Below are 20,853 nucleotides of genomic sequence, written 5' to 3' on the forward strand. Positions count from 1 at the left end.
TATGTACTTTAATGAAAATATAAGTGTTTTATTATGATGATTGGCATTTTAACATTTTGCCATTAAATTGCAAAAATGATACTGTAAATGTAATTGTTTGGGATATTACAAGGGCATTCAAATGTAACTCTGACTGTTAAAATTTTTGCATGATTGCTCCATGCAGCACATTAAATGACTTTGTTTCTACCATTAATTATATATTACTTGCACAAAATATGTTGTCATTACAATGCTTTGACTATTTCAGCAATTGTATGCACAATTTTATCAACCATATGTGTTGCTTGGTGCAGCAACCACTATTGGGGAAATAGCTGCATCTGTGAAACAAAGGATTATCGAGTTTTTGGTAGGAGAAAGAAATAGGAAAAACAATGTTTGTTACATCCTAATAGTTGAAAATTGTCTAGCTTTTGGTGTGAGAGAACAGTTTGCAAGTTTGAGACCTGAAGATGAACCTCTAACACATTCTTCACTCATGCAGGTGTCACATGCGATTGAAAAGATCAAGTTTCCTCTGCACCATAAAAAAAGTCAAAGTCTGATCACATTTGAATGTCCTAGTATTATATTAATTTGCTTTAGTTTGTATATATGTTTTTAAAGTTTTAAAAGCACATTAAATTTTAACTTAATTAAAAACTATGATTTTAAAGCACATTAAATTTTAAACAGATGACTAACATGGTTCTGAGTTTAACTCGCTCTGAGAAAAATACAAATGTATCCTTGTTAGTTTGCTTAAAATGATAATGCTTAGGTATATTTTAATCATTCAGTCAATCCTAGTACAGCAAACCCCTGAAATAATGAACAAATTTTGGTTCCATTTAATTTACTGTTCAGTTTCAGTTATTTTATATGTTTATAGTGACCTTCAGAAGTTTGGAAATGGCTATAATAAACTTTGTTTTTAAATAATTTTTATACCTTTTCACTGAATTTCTGCAAATTTGAATGAGAATTATTAATACCTCCATGATTAAGAGATTAGGATCCATTTTTCATGCATGTAAGAATGGAAGAAAATACCTTTACATTGCCATTCTGTTATTTTCTCCCTGACAAAGGCTATGTGAGACAGATGTCAATCCAGCTCTTAGAGAACAAGTGCACACAGTAAGCATATCTTAAGATGAGAGTTCTCAAATTGGCGACTCTTGGGCTGCATATGGCATCCAAAGCAATTTTATTCGTCCTGTGGAGACATTTAAATTATACATTAGTTGAAAAGACTTCAGGATTTCTGTTATTCCTAATTTGCATTATTTTCATTATCATTAAATACGAACCACCAGAAAATGTATAAATGGAACTAATTATTTCACTATGTTGTATAAATTTTATTTAGAGATTTGAAGATATTGATTTGATTATATTTTATTCCTGCTTATCAAAAAAGAAATATACTCAGTTATGAATTTTTGCATTAAGAGTAATCACTTTATTTGGGAATGCACTTTTTCACAATTGAAAATTAATGAGAAAAGGATCCAATTGACTGAGGAGTTGTTTGTGATGAAGATACTTTCTGATGATTTTTCTCTGAGGCTACAAACGTAAACAGAGTTGAAAAGTGTTAAACTGTTGTAAAAAATAGTAATTTTATAATTATTCACATACAAAAATATGTGTTTTTATGTATGTGCCAAAGAAAAATTTAATGAATAAGAGACTAGGTTATCGTCACTTATTCTCAGATTTTGTCCCACCTGGAAAGTTTTTTCTGAAAACTTAGAATGTTTTAATAGCTTATTTATTTAATTTAAAGTAAGTTATTTAATGATTAATCAAACCCATTAAAATTATTTGAAATAAATATCAGTCTAAAAATTGGTTATTTAGCTGTCAATGTGTTTGAATGCCAACAAAAGAACCTACAAAAATGTCTTGGAGACACCAAACTTAAGATTTCAGATAGGAAATAAATATAAATTTGAATTTTTCATCATTATTATTGTTATAATTATTATTATTTATGGATGTGTTGATAAATATTTTGTAAGTTAAATTAAAAATATTTTTCATTTTACTGAAAAAAATTTCCTTATGTTAAAAGAAAATAGCCTGTCTTCTGTTTTCTGGTCATGCATTCAGCCAGCTTGCAGTTTGAGAACACTGACTTAGGATACCATATTTTGTACAAGACCGTTGAATCAGAGAAAATGATTTTCTGATGGGTTTTCTGATTCCAATCAAGTTTCTTGATTGAACTTTGATTGTCAGATAGAGCTGGTGCTCTGATGGAAATCTTGAAATATTTTGCCGTTCAGGGAAAGGAGTGAATAGATTCTTATTGGCTTGGGTCTATGTGCGTAATTCTTCTTCTAAGGAAAATTTTTTTATCTGTATTGGTTAATTTAGTTTCAGTTTAAATGCTTTTCATGTTCTATCTTTATAATGGGAATTTTACTCATAAGTATTTGGAAGATTTAGGATATTTTTATAACATTTATTGAATATTTGCTTTGCAGCCATACATATTTTCTAGGAAAACGGTGTTAGCTAAGATAGACTAGCTATGAAACCGTCTTCCTTTTTAATCTTTTCCTAAAGAGCAAAGCATCACATGTTCTTTGACCTAATTCTCTGCAATATGAATCAGTGAAAATTTTCTGTGTCAAAAATTCATCTAAATGGCAAGCTATAAATGTATAGCATTTTGCGTTGAAGTAAACATTATTTGAAAAATATTAAATAAATACAGCCAAATTAATATTTGTCAGGAATGCAATTCATCTGAATCTGTAGATGGTGCTATGCATAAAAGCAGAATCAGTAACTTCTACTTGTGGAAAAATTTAGATGTGTAAAAACATTGAGTAATTGTGAACATAAAGCTGTTGAAGAAGCATTTTGAATATCAATCACCATTCATAGAAGCTCAATTTGTTACTGTCTCAACAGATGCTTGAGATGATGGCTGACAGATTTACTAAAATACGTTGAAGAGTCTTCCATTTTGTACTCAAATGACTGTTCAATAGGTTCCAGAGGCTAAACACTATTTTTACAGGAAAAATTGTCAAAGAACTAAGCAGCATTCTTTAAAATTAAATGTTTGGAGTTGGTGATGATATTTTTTGCTAATATTATGAAAAATACATTTTCAATCTAAATCAGTGAATCTGGATATTTTTACAAGATGGTGCTAAACCAGCTATTAAAATTTAAAAGGTAAACTTGCACTGGTGAAAGATTATCAAAAGGTGGAATATCAAAAGTGCAACTCAGTCCTTGTGTATGATTGGCTCTGAGTATCGTGGGCTTTTGGTGGCTGAAAAATCTCAAAAGCCCTTCTTAAAAAGTTTTTAAAAGATTTTCTATTTCCCATAAAGTTAATTGTAAGGCATGGATGACATGAAAACTGTTAGAGAACTGGTATTAAGAATTTTTGTTCAAAAAGTGAAAGATTCCACATTGATTTACAGCTGTATTGCATATATAGATGTCAAAAAAGGCAAGATTGTTTTCTTGCCCCCAGATATCACTTTGATGCTGTAATCTATAAATAAAAGCCGAATCGGGAACTTCAAGTGTCATTTTTGGAAGCGGTTCATTTTAAACATTTTGGGAAAGTATTGCAGTCACATAGATTATAACTTCTCGATGCAATGCTAATTCTAGAAAAGTCATGGTGACTTCTTACAGAATCTTGTTTTGGATAGGCTGGTCTGGTGAAGGTTGTTGAAAAGGGAGGTGATGAAAATTAGTCAGTCGTTAAATGGCTAGTGGGGGGGGGGAAATTGGATTTCAGTATTTTCAGAATTGGAAGTTTTTCAGTCATGAAATAATGATGATGTTATATCCAACTGATGAAAATGTTATGACAGAAATTAAAATGAGAGAAGCTAATGAAGACTTTTCATTCTGATGCTCATAAAAATAGTGAAGAAATGCAACACATGGAAAGTGAACTCTCTGCCACAGCAGATATCAAAGCTGCAATGTGTGTCATTAATAAGTTTTTATTTACACAAATTGTAGAACGAAAAGTGATGGAGTCTTTTCAATTTTTGGACAAAAATATGGATAAAATTTTTATGTAATCTGCATCACATCAGCAAAAATAGATCATATTTGTACCCAGAATTTAAGAAAAAGTAATAAATTCATAAGTTTTTAATTCATTTTTAGTATTTCAATAGAATGAAATAATTATTCATAATTGGAAATGTGTATTTTAGAGACATGTATAATTTGAGGGAAGGATCAGAACCATGACATTTCTGCTAAGTAATTCATAATCTGCAATTATTAAAATATAGTGAAATTAAAAAGGAAGAGCCAAGCAATTTAATAACTGCATGTAATAATAGTTGTAATTAAATCTTAATATGATTTTTGTGATATATATGACAGTGATTATAAATTTTTCCATATGATTCATCATTCACTTTTACACTTCTTTTTGGGTCACAGAATTTTTTTAAAATTGAATCAGTTAATGCGAATCAACCTTTCATTCCCTTGAAGTTTGTTATTGTGGGGTTTGACTTTTAAAAGTATACTGCTTTAAAATATAAAATGAATTATATTTAAAATTCCTCTTTTGGGTTATCATACATGTAGTGATCATGTTAAAATTTTAGTATATGATTATTTGTTTATTTTCAGCATGCACAACAATGGCCATTTTTCAATGTTGGGACTAGGGGACATAGTAAGTTTTCATTCAGTTTTTTTTTCCCCCAAAAATGCAATGTTTTGTGTTCTTTATTTTACATGTACAGTGAACCTTCTTTACCATGACCACATGCAATTTGGATCTTCAGTAGAGTTAGTCATCTTGGAAAGATAAAATTTAATATTATTATATTCTCAAAATACTCAATATTATATTCTCAAAATACTGGTCACTTTCGGAGGTAGTTAGCATGAAAGTGTGACTACCTGAAGCTTCTTGAAGGACTGACTACCTAGGAGGGTTCACTACGTATCTAATTGCATTACATTCTTGTATTCTGATTTACGACGTGTGATCTTGGAGGCTATTACTTTCGACTGCTTTTCTATTTATCTTTTGTGTTGTAATACATATAAAAAACCTTAAAAATCGCAGACAAAATATTGAAAAAAAAAATAATAAAATAAGGAGAAAACTGTATAAAATTTACAAAAAATTCCTAAAATTTTTATCTAAAATTTCTTTTTTGTCTTAAAGCTTTTTCAAATCTTGATGATTTCATTCAGTTTTCCCTTGAACTATGTTTATATATTCTTTTCTACTTCTACTCGCCATTTTATTTTTGTGATGTGAAGGTAGATGCTTCTCTTAGCCATAAGCATTCTATAAAAAATAATCCTTCGTTTAACTGCATATATTCTTAGAAGTAATTAAAGCTTCTATTGAATACTGTATATCACTATACTGTATATCAGCACTTCATTTATACTTAAGTTTTGACAAATTTTAATTCCAGTAATCTGAAACATTAAATAATGGACTTTACGGAGGAATGGACCTTTAAGTTTCGCGTTCCTTTTTTTAAATAAAATTTCTGTTATATTGTAAGTTGTAATCATAAGCTCAAAACAACAAGACATTAAACTTGAAAACTTTTTTTTAGCTTACTGAATTTTTTTTTTTCTTATTGTATAGTTTTACTTGGAATGGGCTGTCATTGGTATAGTGGTTAGTGCTGCTGGTTGCTATATCATTGGGCCCAGGTTTAAATCCCAGAGAAAGCTTGGATGTTTGTCGATGTATATTGTCTGTGCAACATGGTAGCATTAAAAAATGTGAGCCAAAAGTTGTTTCAAGAGGCTTTGTGACAGGGGAAGGAAGGTGGGTAGGAGATCCATGGACCCATTGCCCATGGTGTCAAAACTGAGGTGGATGTAAATTCAGTTGCCCCTGTGGTGCAATTCAGACTGTGTTCTTGGTGATGAATCAGCTAAATGACTGATGGATATAGCTATTTCTGATGAATTATTAAGTTGCAAGTTTCCAGGCCATTTGAAACATGGTTTTTCTGTTTAATCTTGAAATCAATTATTGATCATTCTTTATAAATTAATTTTAACACAGTTTCATAGGCACATACATATATGTAAGAAAAATAAAGAATATGTAAAAGTGAAAAGCAGCGAAAATTAATTCCCTTCTGTGTACTAAAAATATTTTCTGTATTTTAAACTTTCTTCTGTGTTGGAGTCACTCTATTTGCACTGCATCATTTCTAGAAAAATATAATTCTGATGATGTAAATGGAACTGAAACCCAAAATTTAACTAATCGCAGATTAGCTGTACTTTGTGCACCTATCTTGTATAAATAGCTAATAACTGCGTAGTCTCTCCCTTTTTCACCTGCATGCTAATAGCTTGTCGCTTAGCCTCTGCTAGCTATTTGCCATTATTTAAAATGTAATTGCTTATCTAAGATTATGGGGCACATTTAGCACCCCTAGTCTTTTACAGTTACGTATTCAGAAATCTGTCATTCAAGAATAAATAACGTTTAACTATCAAGCTGGCTGTGCTTCTAAAAATTTCATCCAATCATCGATTACACCATAATGTCCAGTCATCTACACAGAAGTTTTCTCGGCCATGACTAAACATGAATAGATTTCATCTTCCGCGAAAAGAACAAATTATTATCAAATATATATATATATTTGCAATGATATTCCAGTATTTCATAGTGTTAGTAGAGGCATTTCCTGATTCAATATTGAAGTAATTAAAAAAAAAAAATTCACATGTTCAATCAAATTAATCATCACAGATAATGAAATTAACAATCAGATCAATCATCACAGAACTCCGTTCTTTATTTCATGGGAGAAAATAGAAAATAATCTTAAAGAAAATTGCTTGTAATCTTTAAGTTTTGGGCGATTTTTACAAAATTGACTACAAATAATGATGAGAATGTCAAAAAAGAATTTAGAGAATTGAATGCAATCTTATTTCATTAATTAGATCACAAAACCTTTTAAGAAAAGTGATATCACATATTTCATTGCTTTCTATTAAAGGAAATAATTTTTTTAGTGTTTAGAGTCAGTAATTTTCTCTATTATTTCCCATCTGCTGTGGATTAGACATTCTAAAATAAAGTATAATTTTTTCTCCTCTTCCCATATTACGTGATTTTATTTGAAAGCACTGAAAAGTTAAAATATTTTTAGCTCTAGTATTCTTAGTCATAAGTTGTAGGAGTTTTATATTTATTGACCATTATCATTTTTTGCCTTTACTGTCACCTCTATTGGCTACTACCAAAATGAAAATTAGCTTGTATATTTAAAAACACAGAGTTTTTGAGTTTGAAAGAGGGCTTATGGCAGCTGTCACTGACCCTCAGCTGCTCTTCTCCAAGCATTTTAATTGTTTGAATCTGCTATTTGTAATTGCTTCTGTAAATTGAGGTCTAAGCCCAAACTTGTAGACGTACTTTGTCTTGTAAATGTGATAGTTTAATACTTTAAATTTTACTTTTAAGTTTTGGTTCTGTAATTCTCACAAGCTGTGAAGTTTAATGTCTGTGTAGGTTGTGTAACCATGAGGCAGGCAATTTATTTTAAACTTTCTTCTGTGTTGGAGTCACTTTACTGAGAGATTAAAACAGGGTGATAAATCACCCGCCTGCCTTCAGGGATCCAGAGGAATATTTAAAGTAATTAGGTTTATTATCGTGAGCAACATTTTTGCTGAGTAGCTGTAAAAGTGGTATCTCTAAATGTTTTATATTTGCCCTTATATATATTATATTCTAGTGCCCTTATATTTGAACCTTAAATATATACAAGGTAGCTTCAAAATATTAAGCTTTTTAATAATAAAAAAAGACATTATTTGGCATGAATTTAATTCATTATTTTAAATACTTTTTCTCATATTCCCCCCCCCCAAATGGCAGGCACTTGCTTTTCTAGCATTGGCTTCTCCTAGGCTAGAAGGGTGACCATTTTATTGTGGAGGCACCTAATAGGTGGCCAATGTTTCCTCCTGTGAAAAGACAGGCAATTTACATCCATGATTTACTCCCGGTCCTTCGCTGTCGGCTCCCCTAATCACTATACTACCTGGGTGTCATAACACTTCCTTTTAAAACAGTTCTATATCTCCTGTATTCTGTGTAGGTTGTGTAACCGTGAGGCACGCAATTTATTTTAAACTTTCTTCTGTGTTGGACTCACTTTACTGAGAGATTAAAACAGGGTGATGAATCACCCTGTTCGCTCAGTAGTTGTAAAAGTGGTATCTCTAAATGTTTTATCAAGTGCCCTTATATTTGAACCTTAAATATATACAAGGTAGCTTCAAAATATGCTTAGATAATTTGAAAATGGATGGTACATTGCATTATTAGATGTTGAATACATCCATGAAATCACACATTAGTGGCATGATTGTATAACACCTAACCATGTATGAAATCCAACTGAGAAAATGAAGGTATTTAAGAAATTCTCTGCTGTCAATACTTGAAACTGATTTTTTTCTCCCATATAAATAAAATTGCTGTTGTTTTTTTTCAATGTGATTTATATTTGACAAGCGTCAGTTTTAGAACTAGAATTATTCTTGTTATTGATTTTAATTCTCTGAAAATAATTGTTTAATTAGCAAAAGTGACTGTTTTGAAGGAAATGTATTAAATTGTTGTTATAAAATAATTTAATTCTAAGACCTTTTTTAAGGTCTTAGAATTAAATTTCCATACTTTCCATACTAGTCCATACTTTCAAATAATTTTAATAAAGTGCGTAGACCATATTTGGCGTTATTTTGTAAAATTATATACTATATGAGTTAAAACTTCTAATTAGGCTATTTTTTCTTCCCAAAATATGAAATGCAGCTAATTATTCTGTATTTTCATTGTTTCTTTTATATGTAAAATGTTTATATTTTTATTCATTCATTGATTTTAATAATAAGTTAGAACATGAGGGAGTTAGTTATGATTACAAATCACATCTAGCGTAGATAGAACTTTAATGCAAAGTAACTAAATCTTATTACATCATGAAATATGGTATGAGGTATTTAGCTCAAAAGTTCCAATATTTGAACTTTATATAAGGTGCACAAAGACCAGAAAAATCGAGAAATTGTAGCAAAATAACCACCAGTGGTATATTTGACTTGCACAAAGGTTTATTTTCTGGTAGCCAGGTTAGTGTGAAGTGCCAAAGCTTGAAAATTTTTAACTTTGTTGTATTAAAGTACAGAACCATGTAAGATTTCGCTATGGAAACAGTGTATTTTATTGCATTAAAATAGTTGCTAAAAATGTTAACTGGGGAAGCATTTGTTGCTGATGACATTAAGCTTTCTAATAATAAGAAGAGACATTATTTGGCATGCATTAATTCATTATTTTAAATACTTTTTCTCCCCAAACGGCAGGCACTTGCTTTTCTAGCATTGGCTATTCCTAGGCCAGAAGTGGTGACCATTTTATTGTGGAGGCACCTAATAGGTGGCCAATGTTTCCTTCTGTGAAAAGACAGACAATTTACATCCATGACTTCTCCCAACCCTTCGCAGTCGGCTCCTCTAATCACTATACTGCCTGGGTGTCATAACACTTACTTTTAAAACTTTCTCTAAACTTTTAAAACAGTTCTATATCTCCTGTTTTACTGGGCCAATTGATGAAATTCAAATTGCATTTTTGATGTCTTGAAAGCGCGACGAACTTATGTGCAACCAATTTTCCTTTTCTTTTTTGCATTGTAGACGAGCAGGAAAAAAGTCATTGTCCATAGTTTCAAATAATTTTAACAAAGTGTGTAGACCACATTTGGCGTTATTATCGCTTTCCCCCTCAAACAAAAACAAAACAAAACAAAACAAAAAAGGCCAAATTTCAAAACGCTTCAAATTTTTTGCAGTTGGGCCTAGAAATATGTCTACTATATGATGCCAAAAATTTTATAGATTATAATACAGAAATTTTTTCAAAAAATTTATGAAAAAGTATTTAAAAATAAAAATTTTAAAAGTAAATCGTAAAAAATGTGCGAATTATATTTGGATTAAGCCTAAATTTCAAATTCTGGAAGAAGGAATCAAGTAAGTTTAATAAAAAAAAAAAAGAGAGATTAATAAATATATATGAAATTCAATTAACATTGTGAGCTAATTTTTTAAAAACTACTTGCGCGATTTTTACAAAATGTGGCAGTTTGGTATAATTTGAATCGTAGAATCGAAATATGTAAAAACATTGGCATGTTATTTCAGAAAAGTCCGATTTTCTGTCAAAATACCTACATTAGAGCAACACTATATTTAAATGTAACACAAATCCTAGGTCGTGCTGTCGAGACACGAAAAACGCAGATTGAGTTTCGTCAATCGGCCCAGTAGAATGGGAGATATAGAACTGCCCTCCCTTTTTTGCACTATGTACATATAGAAAATATACTTTTTTTTGACAGAATATAAAATTTAAAAAAGTAGCTTATAAAATTCACATATGCTTTTAAAAAAAAATTTTTTTTTGGTATGGCACTCATTTCTTTTTCATTTTGTTTTATAATAATGTTAACATATAAAAAAATCAAGGAATTTGTCTTCTCTTTTTATTATTCAATTCTGCATAATTTTTTCTAATAAAATTATTAATGTGTTATGTATTAACAATTTCATGTTTGCTGTATAAAGTAGCAGTTATGCATTTAGAGGTAATTTATGTTTTCTTCCTATTCAGGTGATGCCTGGTCTGCTGCTGTGTTTTGTATTGCGATACGATGCATACAAAAAGGCCCAAATTAGTTTAGCAGAGACGGGAGTTCCTCCGCCTAATCAACTAAACAAAATTTCATATTTTCATTGCTCTCTCATAGGATACTTTTTAGGTAATTACTGTAATTGAGATGAATTTTTAGATCTGTAACATTGTTACCAAGCGTTAAAAGCTCTGTAACCAGTTATATCTGCAACATATTGTTTATTTTTTCAGCATTAAATTTCTAAAAATTATTAATAATAAAATATATATTAAGAGGTGGTCATTTTGGATGGGTTTTGGAATATATATAATTCTAAGCTGAAATTAATAATTTCTGTGCTTGTTTTTTTTTTAAAGTTTTATATGTACTTTTTTTAGTTGATCAGCAAACTTACTACTTACTATTCATGAATTTTGAGAGCTGTATATTTAAAAGCCATTTTCATCAAGATTTCTCGTACTGTTTCATTTTCTACTATTTTGTAAATGACGTAGGTCAGAGGTGTGTATTGTTTAAGTTTATATTGGCATTATTAGTGAGTAAATTTTCCAACTAGCATAGCATCAAACTGTACACTTGGAAACATTATTGGTAATAATTCATTAAATGTCAGACAGGCCATGACAGAAAATTTTTATTATCAAAGCAATATTTGTTTCGTATTTGGTGTTTCACTTTTGTGTCTTTCAGTTCATCATTTCTCCTGATTTGCTTCATATTTCGACGATTATTTTGTAGCCAATTTGCATTTGTATGTTTCCAGTCATATTAAGAGTATCAAGCAGTTTAACTTATTCACACTTTGATCTAAATTATATGTTTGTGTTCAATACATGTCTAATGCTAATACATGTATCATTTTCAATAATCAACAATATCATCAATAATCAGTAATAATAATAATCAATAATGCTAATACATGTATCATTTTCTTCGATTTTTTCTTCATTTCATTCAACTTTGTTTTCTTGCAGATACATAAGCATTATGAAAATTTCATTATTTAGTTTAGCCTAAAATATCTTTTATAGGTTTATTGACTGCCACAGTTTCATCAGAAGTATTCAAAGCAGCTCAACCCGCATTATTGTACCTTGTCCCTTTCACTCTTTTACCGTTACTCACCATGGCATACCTCAAGGTAAATATTGAAGCTTTCTACTCACTGCCTGCTTAAATTGTATTAGATATGTTTTAGATTATGAATTCTGAAAATGTAAGTACAATCAAATCCTTATTCTTCTTAGGCATGTCATATCCTCTCATATAAATGCTAAATCAAGCTTATTATTCTGTTTGTAAAATTAAGCTCATTGTTGTAAGAAATATTCTTAGAGCCTTTCCAAATAATTTTATTACATTATGTTACCATGCACTTTTGTCAATGCTACTTGTGTTGCCCCTGCTCAAAATGTAAGATCTAAAATTTATCTTTTATGTAGTCTAAAATACAGGTAATTTTCAATATATATATGTGATAATTATTAACAGATAAATGAATAATTTGATGCGAAATAATTATGAATAATTTTTTTTATTATTATAGCCGTTCGCTGAATAAACCACGATGATTGTTTTATAGCTTGAAAAAGATTTATATAAAAGTCAATATGTTACTATAAAATTTTGTGATCATTATGTGGTTTCATTTTAGATGCTGCAAAATAGAACTACCATTTTTCAGTTGATAATCATGTAAGACATCTTTCAGATTTAATCAGTCTGTAGTAACTCATTAATCGGAATGATTTAAAAATAATAAGTGCACTTCTTATTAGTAGAACGGGAGACAAAGAATGGTCCCCCCCTTTTTGTGCAGTGTACAATAGATTACAAAATTTCCATAATTCTTACCTCTGACTCTTCCATTTCGGTAATTTCTTCATTGATGGCTGTAACATCCTTCTTGTCAACACTTTCGAAGTATCTGTTTCTTAGTTTTTGATGCCCATTTAAATACTTTGAAGTGATCCGTACTCTATTTGAGTTTTGTTTTTCTTAACATTATCATCATGTTCTTTAATTATGTTTTCTGATCTACTTAATTTCACTTTTAACACACTTTCAATGCCAGCATTTTGTTCTCTACTCCGACTCGATGGACCGATGCACTATGATTCTATAATTCTAGACTTGATGAACGGTCTGCATGAAAAAGAACACTAACAGCTTTATCAATAGTAATTACTTATTAAGTACTAGTGCATGCTCTGGCATGTTGCTTGGCTTATTGAATTTGACCAAGTGACAGATTTTTTATCTTTACGATAGGTAGAACTGAATTCTAATTTAACAGTTCCCTGCTGCATTCTATGATGATAGTCAAAGTATATGCAAGATCATTTATTATGCTGCAAGAAAAAGAAAAGAAAACTTAAAAAAACAGTCTAAATCATATTTTAGTATTCTAATTCTAGTATGTATTTTTCTGTTATTACTGCTACTTTTTTCATTACAGGGAGATCTGCGCCGAATGTGGAGTGAACCTTTCATTGTAACAATACCTTCAAAACACCAAGAAGTTTGACAGCTCCTCAGTAGCAGTTGCTTTTTATTGTCCAAAGTTGCTGCTGCTAATTTTATATAGAAAATGTGAGACTCAAGTGAATATTATTATTCATGACAGATTTCTGACTGTTTCAGCACAGGTGATTGCTGCTCATAGTTGTAACATTAATCATGGAGAATGCAAAATTACTGCTGTTTGATTTAGCTCACAAAAAATTTGACATTCTCTTTCATGACAATTCAGTGGTTCTGAATACTTGTTTAAAAATATTCAGTGTGAATACTTGTTTTGGGGGTTATTAATTATATTGTAAAGACAAGCATTTAATCTATACGAATATGTTATTTTTAAAAAATTTCCTCTATGTTTGAAATTTGATTTAGTCAAAAATTAAATGAAAAGAGAAAGCCCTAATAATCAATTAATCCCTAATCAATTTGTTTCTCATCTGAAAAAAAAAAAAAAAAAAAAAAAAAAACTCAAAAGTTGTAAATATGTAAATAAATTGAGATTTATTTATTAATACAATGGTAGGATATTCTTTGTGTATAAACAGGCATGGTTTTTTATGCTTTTTGAAATTGATATCCTATGAGGTTTCTATAACATGTTTTAAAGCAAAAGTATTCTATGCATTTAAAAGGGACAAGAGCTTAGTTCAGTAATTTAGTTGACAGAAATGTGGTGATTTATTTTACCAGATGAAAAAATGGGAGCATAAAAAGTTACATTAAATAGTTTCTTTTGAGTGTTTCATATCAGTTTGATGTGATGCACAAGAAAATCATGTTTCATATTGTAATAAATCATACACAGTACATTTACAGAAAGTTTTAAAGAAAAGAATTTTTTAGTAATCCCAGTGATGTTGCCAAATGATTTAGAAATAGCTATTATTAATCTCATGCATATTATTAATTACATCTCAAAATGCTTCCTGTAAAAAAAAAAAAAAAAAAAAAAAAAAAAAAAAAAAAAAAAACTGTTCTTTATCTTATGATGAGCATTTTGTTCAAGCCTTAATCATTAACATGCATGATAGTCCTCTTAAAATGTTTCCCCTACTGAAATTAAATAACAAACGAAGTTTTTAAGTTTGAAATATTTTTCATGGTTCCCTACCCATTTACATGCGTAATATTTAATGAAATTAAGTAACAAATAGAATTTAAATTTGAAAAAATATGTCAGATTCCATACTATTACTGTTGAACACTGACCGCTGACTACAAACTGTCATTTTATTAAGAACACTGCTTGAAAATTATTGTATGCTTTTGGAAAAAAAAAAATTAAATGCAATTCTTTGTTTGACTTTATGCAGCTGATATTTATTATTATTAAATCAGAACTGAGCAATAAGAAGCAGTAGAACAGTAACTGTGAATTTAAATAGGTCAGGAGTGGTGGTGGTGGGGAAAGGTTATTTTACTCTTGACTTGGACAAAATTACATAATCATGATAAGTGACAAGTGTATTTTGACCACAGAATCTTCAGTTTTAGATGATCCAAATACATGCTAGGTTCATAATTATCTTTAAAGAAAGCAGAGGAATTTACATCTGATGGAGATATTGTAAGTTCTATGTTTGTAATAGAACATGAAGTAGATTTTTATGAAGAATTTAAATTAATATGCCAGAAAAAGATTCAGCTAGTATATATATTTTTGTTGCATGTCCTGAAACACTGTAGATGTACTCTGTATGCTGGAATTCAAAAGGTGATTTTAGAAACTTGAATTTTATTAAAAAGTACTGCAATCATGTAGGTTAATTTACAGTTCTTTTGGTGTGTTTATATCAAATCAAACTTGTTTAAAAAACTTAAAAAGCCCTTAGTTCATATCTTTAGGCCTTTAATCCTCTCTGTGCAAAAATTTTTTGATCTACTTTGAAGTGCTATTTTTGTGTGATATTTATTATCTAAATTTTTCTTCAATTGTATATTTTACTTTGTGTTTTCATGAAATGATACTATGAAGAAAATACCTTTGTGTAGTTAATAGTAAGAATTTAAGTAATATAACAAGTAAAGAATTTAACATAAAAATTAGCATGAATGAGCAAGAAAGTACTGCTGATTGCAGTTTCTTTGAAACTTAGTTCAGTTCTATTGAAGTATTGCTGCCCCTTGCAATATAAAATTAGTGTTATATGTGGATTAAAATAATTCTCAGTTAAGGAGGGAAAAGTATTCTGGACTGAGGTACATGACATATGGGATTAGAAACATCTTTTAATAATTACAACAAAGTACAAATGCTTATAAAAATTGTCAAGTATATTTTATTAATATAAACTATATTAATTTGATTATTGGAAAACATGAAATATTAAATTTTTTTAAACCCCTTCTTTTGAAAATAATTTGAATGGCAGGATGCTGAGAAAAGCTTGCCAGCCATAGAAATGTTAAATTTAAAAAATCTTATTTATCATTGTTGATGGTATTTTTTAGGCTGTTAGATACTTTGGAAGTATAATCTAATACCATCAAAATTGTCTCCCTTGGCCAAAGAGGCAGAAATATTTGAAAAAAATAATGTTATGCAAATTGTTAACATATCTTATGATCAAATAAATGTAGTTATGTCATTCAAGAGTATACAAAATATACCATTGCTAGTTCATTGTACATGAGAGACACAAAAATCAAGCAGATTTGCAGCAGAGGTAAAAACTAAGTTATACCTATGAAACAATTTTAAATAATGTAACTTACTGATAGAAAATAGCTGAGATATTTTATTGTTTCCATATCATGGGAATTCAACCGAGGCTGGTTTTTACACCTCTAGTGCTGGGTTTAAAATTCCAAAATAAGACATGGATACTTATGTAATAAATATTTTTATATTAACAAAACTATCTCAGCTGATGTTTTTGAGTTCAGTATAGTCTCAGTTTTTATTTACTTGTTAATTATTTACTCAGCATTTGCTTCAGCAACCATATTAAGGAATAATAAATGAGCTATTCGTAAGTTGACTTTAGTTACTGCTTCATAATTACTTTTTAATTTTACGAATAAATTTCACAGTAATGATGCATTCTGTTTTAAACTTTTAAATTTTAATGGTTGTTCATTTTCTGTGAGATTTGAATGCCATGTTGCATGCTTAGTTTAGTAATGATGATGTATATTGCACTCTTTGCTTTCATCTCATAGCCATAAAACTTTTTCAATTAATTCTATGGTAAATTCTATGGTCCATTTATAAATCCATTAATAATGGTCCATTAATAAATCCATTAATTTTCAATTAATTCTATGGTCCATTCTGCTTTAGAAGCACACACTCAAGGTCTGCTTTTATCTTATTTGATTTTGAGAGTAACATGATGATGGTAGGTAATGAATGAAATACAAAGAACAAAATATCACATAATACTTTGACAGACCGTACCAAGCGCACCTCTGTAGCAAAAATGTCAACACACTCGTGAAGGTAGGTAATGAATAAAATAAAAAGAACAAAATATCACCGAGTACCTTGACAGACAATACTACATGCACTGCTACAGCAAAACTGTCAATATACTCATATGTCGTGCAATGCACAAACATTCGTCTATTGGGAATAATTTTTAAAAACAACGACAAATGGGAATAGGGCCACTCACAATCATTCTTTTCAACTCAACTATCAGCCATTGTGTAATTTTATGTATTTTTTATGTAGAAAACAATATTCCAAGGGCCAGATTAAAAACAAGTGGTGAGCCGTAGTTTGCCGACCTCTGGGCTAAACAAAACCATTAACTTCCCAATAAAATAAACAAATTATTCCAAATTCTATTTGTTTAACCAAACATTCTTAACTTTAGAGTAATAATATTTATTTTTTATTAATAAATGTACTTCAAAATCGCATTGCTTTTTAGTGAAATATATTCCAATAATTTTTATTTGTAAAACAATGTACAAATTTTTCTTTGTTTGAGAATGTTCAAGGTACAGCAGTTTAATGCTCTGACATTCACTTTATATATGCAATAACATGGAAATATTGGCGTGTCCTACTAACAACTGGAATTATTCTAATTTGTGCACAAGTTCTGCTTTTTAATTATTAAATTCATTATTTAATATATACATTACTCAGCTCTTTAGTTTTGTTTATTTATAACCGACATCTCAATGAATAATTGAAATTCATTTTTATTTGAGAATTGGTATGAAATTTTATTTTTGCAACTTAGAACATTTCTGAATTGCTAAAAATGCATACTTTCAATGTGGAATATTGTTTTGATATCTCATACTGTCTTCTATTCACAGATGTTAGAAGTTTAAATGAGATTCAAAAAATGGTAAGAAATCAAGTTTCCTTTTTAATGGAATAATTTTCAAATATTTATAAATTTTCTTATAAATTACTGTTTCTAAATTTTAAACGGAGTTAATGACTCAGTAGGACTTCAGATACCCATATTGCTTGATCTCCTTTCAACATCAGGTAAAATTAACCTTTTTGTTTATTAATTTATATTTTTAAGAATTATTCTACCATTTTAAATAGGTAAACACAAACAGAATGTACTACCTTGCTTTAAATTGAATCAAGAAGCTTATCCTAAATAATGCCTACATGCAACCAACAATCACCCCCCCCCCCCAAATCCAAAAGTATTGCGACATAATCATGAAATCAATTGGGAGAATTTTCACATATGTGTTCAAGCTCATGGGTACAGTGAAACTAGGTAACATAAGTTTATATTTGATTTCTCTTTAGACATTATTCGTACTATGGATTAAATATCACTGTTACACATTCTAAGCATTCATAGTATAATATAGTTTTAGCATTCATATTAACAAATTTTAGAGATTTATACTCTAAGCCACTGTTAGTCATAGAAGGTTAATTTCATACATTCTTATCTGCTCGAGATATGCAGCATAGCATTTGGTTTCTCATTTGAAAGACCCACACTGCAAATTCAAATGGCCAGAGAACATGAACGTCATTTGAAGAACATTCCTGTTGACCAACGCAGTGTACGGTTTAACACCTATCTGTTAAAACCAAAGGTTGGCAGAGAATTTTCATGCACGATTGCATTAATTTCAGTGGAAACTATTTTAATGCGATTTTTAATATTTAATAATATGTCTCAATAAACTCCCTTTTGATTCCTAACACTACTACATATATTTGTTCTAGTTATCCGTAACATAGCCTTAGAAAGAAAGCTCAGATCATCAGACTCAGCCTCATATTATTCTGCTAATTTTATATAAATAAAATGTATTAATGGAAACAGGCTATGCTTTTTTAATGGAGGTAAAATTACTTACTTATGCATTATGCATTTAATTTTAATTATATGTAAGCAAAAATTAATTTCAATGAGAGATAAGTTGATTGTGTAATCCAAATTTCCATTTAAATTTATTAAAAGTAAAAATATTTCAATAAATTTTGTAAAATAAAAATGTAAAAACATGATTTAAGACTAAAATATTCTTTTTATTACAGTAAATATGTATCTGGCATATGGGAAAGGGGGGAGGACTTGTTAATCCAGACTGATTGTCCAGTTCAATCTAGCTAATTCTACTGTAAATTTGAAAATATTTAATTTTAATCATTAAATAATTCTTTTCACATAATGTATACCTCAGTTGAGAATATGTAACTAAAAATATAAAGTAGCAGGTGTCTTTGAAAATAATTTTTCTTCTCTCTCTCTCTCTCTTTTTTTTTTTTTTTTTTTTTAACATTGCAGCAGGTTACAATTAATAACTAGTAATTACTAATTCAGAAGTCAAACAACAAAAATCAGTGTCATATTTTCAAAATTTGTTATTTGTTATTTTCTGAATTAGTATTTGTTCGACGTATTATTGTGTCTTAAGTAGTAATTAGTTGTATGTTAGAAATCATTTGTCAAATCTTGATCAATAAAATACATCTCATTTCAAAAAGCATAAAATTTAGATGTAATTTAAATCAATTTGAAAATATGGAATTTATTTTGTAAAGAAAATTCATAAAAAATTGTTTGAAATATTAAATGGCAGCAGTATTACTACTACTTAATTTTATGTATTAAAGTGTTCAAATCAGATCTAATCTATTACATCCTATGTATATTTTCATAGGGTAATTTTATTTGCCTCTAGGAGAAAAACTCAGCTGAGTGGTAACATTCAATATTTGATAGTATTTATCAAATATTCAGAATTTTGTGGTATTCTTTTGTTTTAAAATGTCCTGCACACTGTGTGTGTCTTCTCATAGGAATTACAACTCATTGTTAATTTGTATATACTTCCAGTTTTTATACTGAAATTTATGAAATGATCCTACTGAATAAAAAGTATGTCATTTTTTTTTCTTTTGTGTCGAATTATTTGGAGTTTGAAACAATTATATTTAGCACATTCACCATCAATGCAGTTAAAATATAAAAATGTGTATATGCAATCAAAAACTAAATTTTCAAAAATACTATGTTAGTATAAATAGGTTTCTAACAACACAGAATATGTGCATTGTGAAATTTATAACTTTTGTATACCCCTTTCTATGCTGAAATTAAAATCGAATGATAGTGATGAAATTTTAGAGAAGCAAATTTTGCAGCTTTCCCTTTTTCTTTTTCAATCTTCATTCCACTGATAATGTACTTTTTAATATCTTAATAGTCAAACAATTCTGTATTTAAATAATAATAATTCTATTCTGAGATTTGTAATATATGACACAGGGAGTAACTATTACCAATTACAATGCTACAAACATAAGTTGGATACATAGCAAATTAAATTTTAAATGCTATTTTTTTAGATACATCATTAAAAAAAAGTAAATAGTGAAGAAGCATATTCATTCCTTTTAAACTGCTTGCATCAAGAAAGAATTGCTTTTAATTGTATATCATTTCAACGATGGAATGAAAACTTTCTGTTACTAACTTTACTAAGGTCTAGCTAAATCCCTAGCATCCCTTTAAAGGTTTTGCCATCCCTAGCTAGCCTAAAGTTGTTTTCTCAGTACAATAATTTTTTCCAGCTTTATTTATTTCTTTATGAAAATTAAATCAAATTGTAATTCTACATATTTTCATATAAACAAAATGCCCAATGTAAAATTATAAAAAGCATATAATTATTTATTTCTTTGGGACTCTGATATGTCTTTTGCAGGAAATAGGCATATGCATATTGTAATAAATAACTAAGCTAATATAATTCAGTCTTGACTTTATCAGCTTACAATAGAATTACAACCAAATTTAACATAATGTCTTTAGAATAGAATAAATCGCAATAACAACCTTGTACTTGGCGTACATATATTAAAACAATCGATTTTTAGGGCAACTATAGGTCCCTCCCTCATCAGAACTAGAAGGGGGAAGAAAAAGCATTGGCAAAGGAGTCTCAGAAACACGTGGTCGTTATCAGCACTGCATGCGGTCGTAACCGGATATTGAATCAGAGTTAACTGGCCGCCTACTTTTACTGAGCCAAGCTATCTGATCAAACATATAACACACAGACTAAAACCCCAAAAAATTAGCGAAGTCAAAAAATAGGAAGCGAGGGGCAACTGCACCTTCATGCACCAAGTCTGAACCTCGAATAAAGGGAAAGCACTTAGACAGTTCTATATTACTGAGCCATT

General features: G+C 29.4%; 1 protein-coding gene across 2 annotated transcripts in view; it reads left to right on the forward strand.

Moving 5' to 3' along the window:
• Positions 1-19,557, forward strand: part of SppL (signal peptide peptidase-like protein) — a 98,325-nt gene extending 78,768 nt beyond the window's left edge. For both annotated transcript variants that reach the window (XM_035353604.2, XM_035353605.2), the window contains exons 10-13: positions 4,621-4,666; positions 10,679-10,826; positions 11,732-11,841; positions 13,159-19,557. In XM_035353604.2, coding sequence (XP_035209495.1) covers positions 4,621-4,666; positions 10,679-10,826; positions 11,732-11,841; positions 13,159-13,227 — 373 coding nt within the window. In that variant the 3' untranslated portion in view covers positions 13,228-19,557. The remainder of the gene's footprint in view (positions 1-4,620; positions 4,667-10,678; positions 10,827-11,731; positions 11,842-13,158) is intronic.
• The last annotated feature ends 1,296 nt before the right edge of the window (positions 19,558-20,853 follow it).

This window comes from Stegodyphus dumicola, chromosome 1 (assembly GCF_044657685.1).
Source record: "Stegodyphus dumicola isolate Sdum_Otavi_A_Nest chromosome 1, ASM4465768v1".
Taxonomy (NCBI): Eukaryota; Metazoa; Arthropoda; class Arachnida; order Araneae; family Eresidae; genus Stegodyphus; species Stegodyphus dumicola.